General features: G+C 46.8%; 1 protein-coding gene across 6 annotated transcripts in view; it reads left to right on the forward strand.

The window, feature by feature from the left end:
- The window catches only part of CIT (citron rho-interacting serine/threonine kinase), a 1,313,172-nt gene that overhangs the window by 1,138,381 nt on the left and 161,574 nt on the right, over positions 1–13,217 (forward strand). For all 6 annotated transcript variants that reach the window (XM_085636268.1, XM_085636269.1, XM_085636271.1 and 3 more), the window contains one exon: positions 4,336–4,444. In XM_085636268.1, coding sequence (XP_085492394.1) covers positions 4,336–4,444 — 109 coding nt within the window. The remainder of the gene's footprint in view (positions 1–4,335; positions 4,445–13,217) is intronic.

Here is a 13,217-nt window from a genome sequence, read left to right on the forward strand (position 1 = left end):
CACATACGAACATTTCTCAGAGGAGCACTGATCTTTCTTGCTCAAATTAAGTGCAGGCTCTTAGTGTTCTGGGCCAGGGAGTATGGACTAGGTATTGCTCCTATTATTTACTTGTGCCAAAGGAGGACGGAGGCCTAAATCCTATTTTAGCTTCTGCCTTATAATTGCCTTCTTGTGGAAGGAAAAATCGAAGATGTTCACAATGGCTCTCATTTCAGATCTCTGACCTCGGAGCGCCTTTTGTAGAAGGACAAATTCAAGATGCTCACTCTGGCCCAGGTTCTGTCTGCACTGGATCCAGGCGACTGGATGATGGCTTTGGGTATTCAGGATGCTTACTTTCATGTACTCATTCTACAGATGCTACTTTTGCTTCAAGGTGGGCCAGAGCGTTTTGAATTTGTCATGCTCCCCTTAGGACTCACCAGTGCCCTTCGTGTGGTCATGAAAGTGATGATGATCGTAGCACACCTTTTCCATACCTAGACAACTGGCTGTTGAAGATGTGAGTTGCCACAATCAATTGTATATCTCCCCCAGATGATGACAAACCTTCTCACATGATTAGGTTTCACTATTAACATACAGAAGTCAAACCCGACTCCTTCGAAGATGCTCCCCTTTATTGGGGCCATCCTGGATACAGTGCAGTTTTGGGCCTTCCTCCTCCCTCCCGTCCAAGACATTCAGGGTATAATCCAAATGTTTCAGCCTGAGTCCTGGGTCTCATGAGAGTGGCTCTTTGGCTTCTGTGCCTCTTGGCATCCCACATCATGCTATTCGACTGCCAAGTGGCATATGAGGGCTCTGCAGTGGAACCTGAAGTTTCATTGGCCCCTTGCAAAAGACCTGCAGTGGTCACGCAAAAGAAGTTTGACTAGTGGCAAACCCCTCGCCCTGCCCTACCCAGAGCTGACAGTGGTGACAGATTCAACCTTACTGAAATAGGGAGGTCATCTGGAAGAGGTTAAGTTCTGGGAAAGGTTAAGATCAGAAGAATCTGGTGTCTGGCAGAGACCTGTCTCCACATTAACCTGATGGAGTTGCAGGCCATTTGCTTGGATCTGAAAGCCTTCCAACCATCCAACAAAGAGGGGCTGTTCTGGTTCTCATCTTTTCTTCACTGCTGAGAAGTGCAATGTCCACATTTCTGCTCATTTGAGTTCCTAAGGCAGTTTTCTCCCGGAGACATCTTTTGTTAGCTAAGGACAAGGATCAGGACTCCTGTACGCCGCCTTACCGCTACCTCTTCTGCCCAAGTTCTGAATAAGTGCAAGAAGAACACTTGATGGACGGAATGCTGAACCATGTCACACACACAAACCCAGTCAGAGATCTGGGCCTAAATTCATAGTTTTTTGCGCACCACGCCATTCCTGTTTGGACCCAGCCACTTTCAGATCGCTCTTGACCCTGCTCCCCATGGGAACAGTCCAGCCCATACTGCCAGGCCAGGTCCTCCCGGAACCCGAAACAAGCATCTTTGGGCTGGTTTACGGGTATCGCCCATTATCAGCCAACATAGCCTGAATCCAAAGGCATGGCAAGCATGGGACCCACGTCTGGGCATACCCATCCCACTCAGGGTGACAAATGCCCCTGAGGGGGAAAAAAAAAAATATATATATATATATATATAGGGGCAGGGTAGGGATGCCCTGACCCCTAGGCCTGATAGAGAGGGGCTATAAACAGATGTCGATTTTTAACAGTACTGCGCATCCACAATACCATTTAGAAAATTTTAAAAAGAGCTGATTACCCCACCCTTGAATTAACAGCCTCTCCGAGCAGACTGTTTTTTTTAATAAGATGATTGTGGAGGCCGATGCGCTTCAGGTCCTCAAAATGAGCAGGCCAAAAACGTATTGATTGTGGGGGTGCATGTATCTGACCCCCGTACCTGAGCATGTTGGTCATTTATTGGCCCCCAGGACCCCATTCCCCGGCGCCCAGAGTACTATAGCTCCCACTTTATGCAGAAATGCTCCTAATGAACTGGGGCAAACATTTACTTTCTGGAGAGTGGTTGCTTCCACAGTGGGAGTAGAAGTTAAAACTGCTCCTGTAGGATGACAGTACTTCTTTTGTTGCCTGCTCCTGTTGGCACCCAGTATGGGTGCTGGCTAGGGGGGAGTCAGCGGCCGTGGAGCTCCCACCGCAGGCCCCAATATATAAAAAAGTTGTGGGAGTCACAGAAGGGACCGGGGCAACCACAGGTAAAAATTAAAAGGCTCCTGTCAGCACCCATCAGAGGGCGCGGGGGCATTGGGCCCCCCTCAAACCCTAACCATAAACTGTGTATGTCTCAGGTGGGACCGGGACATCCAAAACATAATTTATAAACAAAAAAAGAATAATTAAGGAGCTGCTCATTTATTAATCACTACTCCCGGCGAGGAGTGTTCCTTAATGTTCTTAGAGGAATCATTTACATATTTGTATTTGTTTTCTGGTGCACCATTCTGGCTAGGAGCACCACTAGCATGTTACACAAGTGTTGTGAGGGGCTACATGGAGCACAACAAACCAAATGGTTTTTTCCTTTTTCCTTTTTTAAATTGTATGCCTCCCGATCATTAAATGCATGACTCCAGGAGAGCTTACCATTATTTTTAAAGCTGAGCTGGAGCTGTATGCTCTTCGGGTGGAGTGTGAGGACTTCTTATGGTTGGTAGAATTGCTGTATTTTGTTGCTAGAAGAGTGTTAAGGATAAACCCATACACAGATCTAAAGTTGTTTGGAATAAAATGCTTTATTTTAACTATTTTTGAGAAAATAGTATGTATTGCTGTGAGTATTTATAAGGATTACCTGGGCACATGGCTATTGATACATTATTGTGGTGAGTTTTTTGACAAAGCCAATAGGGATGCTTTATATAAGTTGATGTACTGACCCCATGCTATAGCAAGTTGGACAGCTCTTTATATTTTGGTGTTCTGACTCTTTGACAAAGCCAGTAGGTCTGCCTTATTTAAAATCACATCTCTTTACTTTACTTTTAGTAAAACTAAACAAATCACTGAAAAGAATCAAATGTCAAAGTGATGTTATAGTGACATTATAGTTATGTTAGAATGTCAATTAAAATGTAATATTTCAAACAACAACAAAAAAAAACTCTGAACTTCACCAGTTATAGTTAACTGATGTAACTATAACTCAGGCCCTAGTCATGCACTGCTTATGACCTCACATACTACAACACTTTTAAAATGTTCTGCGACATCATTGATGACAGCACTGTGCGTGATGAGTGTGCGGGTTATAGTTACTTCAGTTAACTATAACTGGTGTTTTTCAGTTTTTTTTTTTAACGTTAAAAACTTTACGTTTTAACTGACATTTTCACCCAACTAGTATGTCACTTTAACCTTTGATGTTTTTTCAGTGAACATAAATAATATACGTCGTAAGAGAGGAATTATCCTAGTGTTTGGTACTATCAATGAAGCTCCCCCGATGCAAAAACATATGATCTCTAGTGGATCCTACGTAACAAGAGAACATGAGCTAAAACTGTTCTTAACAGCTTTTTATCACCATTATTTTCTGTGGTGTTACCGCTCTTTTAGAACAGTTTAGCTGCAAGCATTCTTGGACTGGAAAGACATTCTAATTTTAACTTGATGTATTATGTTTTAAAATGCTATCTTTTGAGTTTTAGGTTCATGATTTCTGCACGTAATTCACTATTTGTTCTTTTATGTTGCATTTTTTTTTTCCATTGCTGCTAATTCTGTTAGCAGTTTTTAATGTTAATTGTATCTTTCATATTATTTTCCGTGAAGCACCTAGATATTTTTTTGAAATAAGTGTGTACATTAGTATATTAATAAAATATATGCTCCATTATCAAGAAATTATTTCAGTTGTTAATAAAGCACAATTTTGTAGCTTTTTGTATGCAGCGGTCCACAAGAGCAATTGTACTCCGATGAGCAGAGGTGGCAGACAAGAGGGACAGGTGAAAATGAGGCATGAATGGTTACGTTCTTTTTCTGATAACTACAACACACAATACCACAAAAATAAGTTATGAAGAATTTAAGTGCACACAAGTGGGCTAACTCCTGTTGCACATGGTGATCAGTGCCTTGAAACATTATGGAGATATTTTGTCACTTGAATGTGGTTGGCACATTTGGGGATATGGAATTCTGTGTTTGTTGTTGCAAGAAATATGAAAAGACTAAGACTGGTGATAATGGAAATATGTTTCTGTTCTGACTGTGTCCTTCGTGTTCCCTCTCGCTGCCCTCTTTCCCTGTCTGCATAGAGACTAAAATGTGTGCTGTTTTATCACATCCTCTCATTCATCCTTTCTGTAGGAGATTGAAACCTCGGAGCCTTGTAGCTGCATCTACTTTACTGGTTATAGCGTCATCATCGGAACAAACAAATTCTACGAGATTGAGATGAAGCAGTACACTTTGGAGGGTGAGTGGTGTTATTGAGGGTTTTTCTACTAGGTTTGTCTGTTGGTGTGCAACTTGGTACCACAGTCTTAAGGGTTCTTGTTAATTGGTATTCAATTAGATGGTGATAGAGACTGTTCCCCTTCCATGTAGCCCTAAATGAAAGCCAAATACATGCAAATTAGCCACTTTCTTATGGATATGTTTAACTGCAGATTCCTCACCTTTAAGGTATAACCCGATCGCCCGACTGTCTTTAAAAGATTTCACAGAAGGGCTCCTGCATACCGGTAGGTGGCGCCATATTGGCTTAATTGCACCCTTCAAAGAGTAGAGCTGCATATAAGCGCTGATGTCACATTCTGCGACGTTGGATGCAGATCCGGAGCGTCACTCCCTTTTTCGTTGATTGATGAATTTGTCAGAAAATGTAATTCTGGTGTGCAGAGGAACCATGTCCACAAGGAAAACTACAGGGCTCAACCCATACTGTGACTTTTGTAAGCAGATGTCTGTGACAGACCCACCCAAAGTGTGCCTTTTTGATTGGGCTTGGGGCACCTGCAGGCGATTGGGGACCACAAAGCAAATCTGTATGTTTTCAAACATTGGAAGAAGTCACGGACCGTGCATGAGTGCTGCTGCTACTCCTAGAGGATGGCATAGACCACTTCCCGCTCTCGTTGTTGATCCCTCAACAGGTCTTAGTCAAAGTCCAAGTCAAAGAGGAAACACAAGATGGCAAAATGGGACTGATTACGCACCTGGTCTTGTTCAGACTTGTATTGCAGCTCCAAGACCTGATCTGGCGCCTCTTTCGTTCATGCCAGTCATTGACGTGTGAAGTGAATCCGCTGCTGGTGTCCAACCCCGATCTATATCTGTCTTATCCTGACTGAGGTTGCACGCCAACGCAACCAGTTCCCATTCAACCTGGTTCAGACAATATACTTCCACTGCCATGGATCTGCCGTCAAATACTCCAGCAGCCCTATGTTCTAACACTGAACAGGGTTTATCATCACTCCGCAAAGACACTGGAGATGATTAGTATGATTTATGATGATGACAGTTTATACATAGATTTACAAGAGGCCAGTGGGCTTGATACTTCTCCCAACACAGGGATGATTTTCCCTCCTTGGGCCTCCAAAGAGTGCTTCATTTGCTGCAGTAATGAGACGTGCTGCGGAGGGCCTGGACCTACAGGTAACTTCTGTTAAAGTAAAGACAAGCGTTCTGACAGCAGTTCTGCAACCTGGGCCGGCTTCCTCTGAGCCCTTGCTCTCATTCATAAAAGCCCTAATTGACACCCTAATGGGCACTTGGTCTTGGTCAGGCACCACAGATCAGCGCCCAGCAACTCTACCATGATCCAAGCTTCCACCAGCAAGGTGAATCCTAATTCTTTCTTCATGACCAGAACACCCCCCATGCTCCCAACCCTCCACCGGACAGGGAGGCAAAAAGGATTGAGACATTTGCAAAATTAATGTTTTCTCATATTAATGTGACCTCAGCCTAGCCCTGAGGTCAGTCAACACAGATGCATGCACACACCCTGGGATATGGTCAGAGAGATCTTGCCGAACTATACACAATTGTGGTGGATGGAATGCTTAAATTGATCTCAGCTAGTGGTAATTACTTGGGGCTGCATCTCAGTTCATCAGTATTTGGCACGCCAAGCAACCTCAGTTTGAACCGTATCTTGCCAGGAGTCGCCAAAGATTTTAGGGCTTCCTTGCCTCAAACCATTAAGAAGAATGCGGCTAAATATATGATTTGGGCTAGTCTGGATGCTACCGATTGTTTGCAGTCAGCACTAATGTGGTGCTCAGTCGCCACACTTTTGTTTGGCAGTCAGCACTAGTGTAGTGCTCAGTGGCCTCATGTGGATGCGATCCACAGGCTTTTCTGACAATTTGCAAACATCTCTATTAATATGCCTTTTTATGGAGCCTGTCTTTTTTGCGAAAAATGTGATTCCGCCCTAGAGCGTTTCAAGAAAAGCAAGGCCACGACATGTTCTTTGGACCTTTCAACCTCTACTAAATTTTCTCAGTCACCCTCCCCTGTAGTCAGTCACCCTCCCCTGTGGCATCAGCCACCAGGCAGTTTTAATTTGCCCTTAACCCTGCCCAACCACCCAGTAGTGGGCAGGTTCCAACATTGTCTCTCAGGGTGGCAATCCATCACATCCAACAGGTGGGTCATCCAAATCTTCCAGCAGGGCTATGCCCTACCATTTCCTTCTTACCCACAACAGCTTCCTCCCACATCAGAGTGGCTCTGAGAGGAGCATCTATCTACTTTGGTGCAAGAGGTGTGAGCTGCACTATCCAAAGGAGCCGTTGAGAGGGTGCTGGCCTCGGAAATTGATAGGTGAGCTCCCTCTTGAATGCCTTCCTGTGGCTGGACAACTCAAAATGCTCACACTGATCCAGGTGCTGTCTGCCCTTGATCTGGGCGATTGGATGGTAGCCTTGGACCTACAGGACATTTACTTTAAGGAGCCCGTCTTGCAATCCCACAGATACCTACAGTTTAAGGTCTGCCAGGAGTATTTTCAGTTTACCATGCTCCCCTTCCCCTACTTACTAGTGCCCCTCAGATATTAACTACAGTAATAGCGGGTTTGGCCTTATTGCCAGAGGTTAGGGATTCCAATTTTCACCTTCCTGAAAGACTGGATGATGAAGGTAGACTTGCAACAGTCAGTCGTGTGAACCACCTCGAGATGACCGAGCACTTCCTGGCATTGTTGGAGATCTCAATCAATAAGCCAAAGTTGCACCTATCTCATTCACAGAGGCTTACTTTTAAACTATGTTGGACAAGGTGCAGTTGAGGGCCTTTCCTTCATCGCAATGTGTCCAAGACATATAGGCTGTGATTCTGATGTTTCAGCCTCTGTTTGCGATTTCAGTGACAGTAGCTCTGAGGCTTCTTGGCCTGTTGGCCTCATGCATACTGCTTGTCCACTTTCGCAGATGAAATGTGCGGGCTGTACAATGGGATCTGAAGTCTCAGGGGGCCCAGACCAAGGAAACCTTTCGGATGTCATCCAGATTTCAGCAGAGACGACACAAACCCTGCAGTGCTGGCTGCTCAACCAGATCCGTGTTAGACCTCTCTGAACGCTCTCCCTTCCCAACCCAGACTGTGGTGACTGTTGCTTCACTGCTGGGTTGGGGAGGTCATCTGGGAGAGGTGATAGATGGTGAAAACAGACAACTCAGCGGAATGTGGCGGTGAGAAGGCAGTAACTAATCTATTGTTAGTGATAGCAATGATTCACTCACCTGTACAACCAAGTCCTGGATAAAAATCACTATACATTCACAGAACACGTTCTTTTTATTCTAGTTAAGTTGTAAATTGTAATTTATGTGAAATGGAGCGCAGGTTGTCATCACATAAGAAAACACTTCGGACCCTCTCCTCGAAAGTGTTGCACCTGAACAACAACTGTTATGATGTTTTTTGTAAAGTGCAGTGTCACCCGAGGGTATCCTGGTGGTGAGCAGGTTTGTCTGTGGCTTCTCCAGCCTAGAATAGGTTGTTAATTGAAGAGCCAGGTCTTAAGTTTCTTGTGGGATTCAAGAAGAGATGAGGCTCTGATGTGTAGTGGGGGGGTTGTTCCATGTTTTAGGAGCTATGTAGGAGAACGCCCTTCCTCCTGATCTGGTTATGTGTATTTGTGTGATGTGTGCAAGCAGAAGTTCTGCAGAACAGAGGTGTTTGGGTGCAGGGTGAAAGGAGTTGCAACTGTTCAGGTAGGTTGGGCCTATGTTGTGTAGCATCTTGAATGTGTGTGTGAGGGGTTTAAAACGAGCATGCTTGCATATATGGGGCCAGTGGATTTTCCTGAGGTGAGGTGTAGTGTGGTGTGGGAGGTTGAGGATAAGTGTGACTGCTGAGTTCTGGCTCTTGAGCGTGTTGTCATGCAGGCTTCAGTGAAAAAGGTGAGTGCTAAAGCTTTCCCTAATGGTTCGCCAGATAGTGAGTCTAAAAAGACTGACGCCTTAGTCAAGAGTTTTCTCTTCCGTCAGTTTGACCCTCTGGACAGTGAACACTTGCTGCCACTTGAGCCGTACACATAAGCGCACTGAGACCTGGCACGAAGAATTGTGCTTGCTCTCCCTGATGATTTTCGGTCTTTCATTGCCCAGCCCATACATGACGGTGAAGACATGAGCCAGCCTGCATACTACGGACTGTGTTGGCTGTGCTATAAGCACCAGCATCAATGTCAGACAGCTTGTTTGGATGTGTGCAACAGGGTTCCCCAGGAACACCGAAGTATCACTGATGGCCATGCCTTTTGCCGGAGCCAGGTTCTTTGGTGGGAAGAAAGATTTGGTTCTGGAGCGTTTAAAGGATAGCAAGTCTAGGACTCGTTTCCTGTGGTTCCTTTCCCCCATTTGCCAGTTACATCCAGAGCACTGGATGTTTTGAGGCTCCTAGAGGGGTCTTGCTTACCAACAGAGACAGCCCACAAATCTTTCCATCCTATTTATGGCTCCAAAGTGAGAGATTGGGATTATGCTATGGCAACCAGGAGGTGCAGCAGTACTCTTCATCCTTGCCTGCTGCAACTGCTACCAAATTGCTTTAACATGGTGATGGAGGGTCCACAGGGGGCAGGATTTATTTTTGTCTACACTGCTAGTTTGCTGTTATTCACTCGTGGCCCATTGTCTACCACGCCCCACGTTTCTACAGTGTACAGCTAGAAATTGATGAATTATGCTTTCAAGCCAGCCAGAGATGTTGAGATGCCGCTTGTCAAGGGTGTGATTAAAGTGATTCTTCAGATGGAGAGGAGCACAAGTCTTGGTCCTAAAGAAGGATAGGAGAGGAAGTTTGGTGCGGGCTGAGGTTGATCTTAGATCTCAGACTTCTGAACACCTTCATCAGAAAGGACAAGTTAAAAATGGTGGCCTGAAATCCCAGAGACTGAATTCTGTCCTAGGATTTGCATGACATTATATTTCCATGTGCTGATCCTGCTGCCCACAGTAATTTTGTCTTATTTTTTAAGGGGTCTGACCACTTCTAGTTCACCAGCCTATTCTTTGTCCTTACCTCAGCCGCATGGGTGTTTATAGAAGTGATGATTGCTGTTGCAGCTCATCTTCTCAGGTCGGGAATATATATATTCCCTGACCTCGAAAACTGACTGCTAAGGATGTGCTTGGCTCAGTAAGTGTTTGACCACAGTTTCATTGTGGCTACCCTTGGTCTGGCATCAGTGAACTGAAATTTCTTATTTGGCCTGGGTGAAGGATGACTTTAAAATGATCATCCTGAACACGGTGGCTTACAAGTTCTTTACATCTCTGCACTGAGTTCAGGACATTCAGGGTAGGATTGCAATATTCTGCGTTTGAGCATTGGTTCTGACCCAAATGGTTCCAAGGTTTCTTTATCTTCTGGCCTTCATGCTGCTGGAACCTCATGTGCGTTGCTCTGCAGTGGAGCCTTCACTTTCCATTGGATAACATCTGCATATTGGAAGAGGCAGCACATGATCTTAAGTGGTCCATGGCTAATGCCAACCTGACATTCGAGGAACCATTCTGCCTGCCCCATCCAAACCTCACTGTAGTGATCAACATGCCTTCTCTCGACTGAGGTGGTCACCTGGGCAAGGCGAAAATAAGAGGCATTTGGTGTCTGATGAAGCAGCACCACCATATCAACGGTGTAAAGCTGCGCTCAACATGTCTGGCACTCAAGGCTTTTCTTCCTTCGATCAGAGGCAGGTCCTAATGTACAACACAATCACTATGTGGCTCTGCAACTCGTAGGTTGGTGTAGCGAGTCCTGTGTCCTCTGACTAGAGACTCAGACTGTGGCAGGTTCTGGGTCCCCAAGGGTTCTCGCTGAAGGACAGTAACCTAGTGAGAATGCTCAGTGTTTGGCAGTTTGCGCCCTAGTGTGTCTTCTTCAGGTTCTCTGGGAGATGTGTTACACGTTCCAGCCTCCTTCATGTGTTCCCACCTCTGCTGTTGATCCCATGAATCTAGAAGAATGTCAGAAGGGGCTGGGTCTAGCTCACGTTGTTAGTCGTGGATTGGGCTCTCTCGTGTGCCAAACCTCCTGGATATGGCATCTTACCTCCTCTTCATATGCATCTTAGGCAGACCTCCTGACCCAACGGAGGGCACATTTCTGCATGCAAATCTCCACAATCCACACCTTCCTGCGTGGAGACTAAACAGAATCCTGTGGCTTAATCATTCCATCTGAGGTGTTTTGATGTCCATCTAAGAAGCCCATCTGTTCCGGCTGCTGGTCTAAGTTTGTACCTAGTGTGCAGACAAGTGATCTTTTTCAAGCCAAGTTGTCTGATGTTTGCAAGTTTTGTCTCTGGCCCAAGAAGACTTTACTTTGGGCACAGTTAAAGGTTACTTTCCAGCCCTTTCTACCTGCCTTCCTTTGCCTGATCAGCCCTCTCTAATCGGACAGAGACTTCTAGCCGCAGATTCCTTACCTTATCCCCAGGCGTCAGACTAGATTGGGAAATTTTTCATGAACAGTACCCCTGCATGCCAATAGGTGGCGTCATTCAGCTCCGTGTGGCATCGTTGGCGTCATCTGTGCTGGAAATTACGTTCACGGTGCTTATATAGGCACCACCCAGGCGCGCTGATGTTCGTTCTTTTCTTTCCTCGCCAGCAAGCGCAGATTGGGAAGAGCTAGCTGTTAGTCACTTTTTGACTAGGTTTTTGCAACGTTTTGTAGAAGATTTTTTTTAGGTTTACCTCCTAGTGTGGCAGAACATGTTATCGACGAAGGTTGGCTTTAAGCACTGCGGCATCTGTCATCTGAAGGCCTGCCGTGCCATGCATCCGAAGGCCTTGAAGAAGCGATCCCTCACGCTTATAGTGGCTCAATGTGCGATCGAGGTCCTGGTCGACAGGAAGGTGTCGGGAGAGGTCGGGAAGGCCGAGGTCATCGTTGGACTCCAGTTCATCGAGCCATTCAGGTAAGTCGAAGTCCCACTAGAAGAAGGCGTTGTCAAAGCGTGCTTCGACTTCACCTTGTCCATCGCCCAGGGAGAACAGGTAGCGTTGCCACTTGAGGCCTGGTTCTGCAGGTAAGCCGGCACCTGGGTCGGCTCCGCACCTCCAGTTTCAGCACTCCGTCCATCATCTCCTTGTGTTTGCTTTGTTCGCCCTAAGTTGGCAGGGTATGCCCAGATGTGGGTCCCTTGCTCACTTTGCCACTGAATTCAAGCTAGCCTGGCTGATGAGGGCTGTTAGCCCGAAACCGGTCCCAGGATGCTTGTTTCCGGTCCAGGGAAGACACGGCTAGGCAGTTCGGGCTGGACTGTTCCCATGAGGCATAGGGTCGAGACTGATTTGCATATAGCTGTGTCTGAACTGGGGTGGCAAAGTGAGCTAAAGAATGATGATGGATTCAACCCAGATCTGTGACTGGGGGTGAGTGTTTGAAAAGTTTCAGCACTCCGTCCATCATCTCCTTGTGTTTGCTCGGCTCCGCACCTCCCCAACTTTTTGGGAGCCGGAGCCACCCCCATCCAATTTTATGAGGTCATGTACTTCATATTTGAGCAGGCTGTTCCCTCTGGTGCGCATTCAGGCCCTGTGGGTTCAGGAGGGGGCCCTACTGGATCAACGCCGACATCTCTGGCACCAGTCGAGCCCCAGGGATCCACAGATGGATCCGGATCAGCGTTGGTTGTGCCACCTTGAACTTCCACAACCCCAATCCTGCGGGCGATGTTCCCCGCATTGCTAGTGCCCTCCGGCGGCACCATCCTCATCCCTGACTCCAACATGGAGCCTGAGGGGTGTCACATGATGCTGGCGCAGTCGCCGACTGGAGCCATTCCTTCCAGGCTAGAGCCTGAGCCCTATTCTTACAGGCTTGAACTCTGGGAGGAATAGGAGGGGTCGCTGAACCCTGAGGAATACCGGCCTTATGAAGAATAAATGGACTGGTGTAAGGATTTGGATGATACCAGTAGACTGGATACTTCTCCAGATACTGTCATGCTTCCCCCTCCCCCCCCCCCCCCCCCCCCCACCCCCCGCCCCACTGTGACTACGGAGGAGGGAGCTTTCCTTCGCAATGGTGGTGCGAGGGGCAGCTGTAGTCCTGGACCTTAGCTTGCCTTCGGTGGCAGTCAAGGCTAATGTGTTGATGGAAGTGCTTCAGCCGGGAGTTTCCCCATTAGAACCGCTTTCCCCTTACTGATGTCTTACTTGGTCCAAGCCCAACACAGGGCCTCCTGTAAACAGGGTGATTGCCCACCGCTCGCTCCAGGGGATACAAATTTCCTCACCCAACACCCTACCCCGGAGAGCATGGTTGTCCAAGCCTCAACATCCTATGTAAACCCTAATGCATTCCCTACCAGACCCCCCAGACAGTGAATCCATGAGTTTGGAAAATCTTGGTACGATTGCTTTCTTCTACCAGCCTGGCACTGTGGTTTGTGAACATTGCAAGCCTTTTGGGCTGCTATTTCCAAGCTCTGTGGGATGCGGTTGCTCAGGTGCTGCCAACAGTCCTGAAGGAGGCCTGGGCCTTGCTCTCCCAAGTTGCTGCCAATGGGAGGGATGCAGCTAAGTTCACTATATGCTGTGCACTAGACACCACCGACTCACTAGGCATAGCGGTTTTGTCGACCGTGCCCCTGCGACGCCACGCCTGTTTGAGGACGGCTGACTTTTCTGATGATGTCCAATCCTCACTCATGGACATGCTCTTTGATGGCTCCTATCTCTTAAGAGACGAGGCAGATTAGCAGTACTACG

Source organism: Triturus cristatus, chromosome 11 (genome assembly GCF_964204655.1).
Source record: "Triturus cristatus chromosome 11, aTriCri1.1, whole genome shotgun sequence".
Taxonomy (NCBI): domain Eukaryota; kingdom Metazoa; phylum Chordata; class Amphibia; order Caudata; family Salamandridae; genus Triturus; species Triturus cristatus.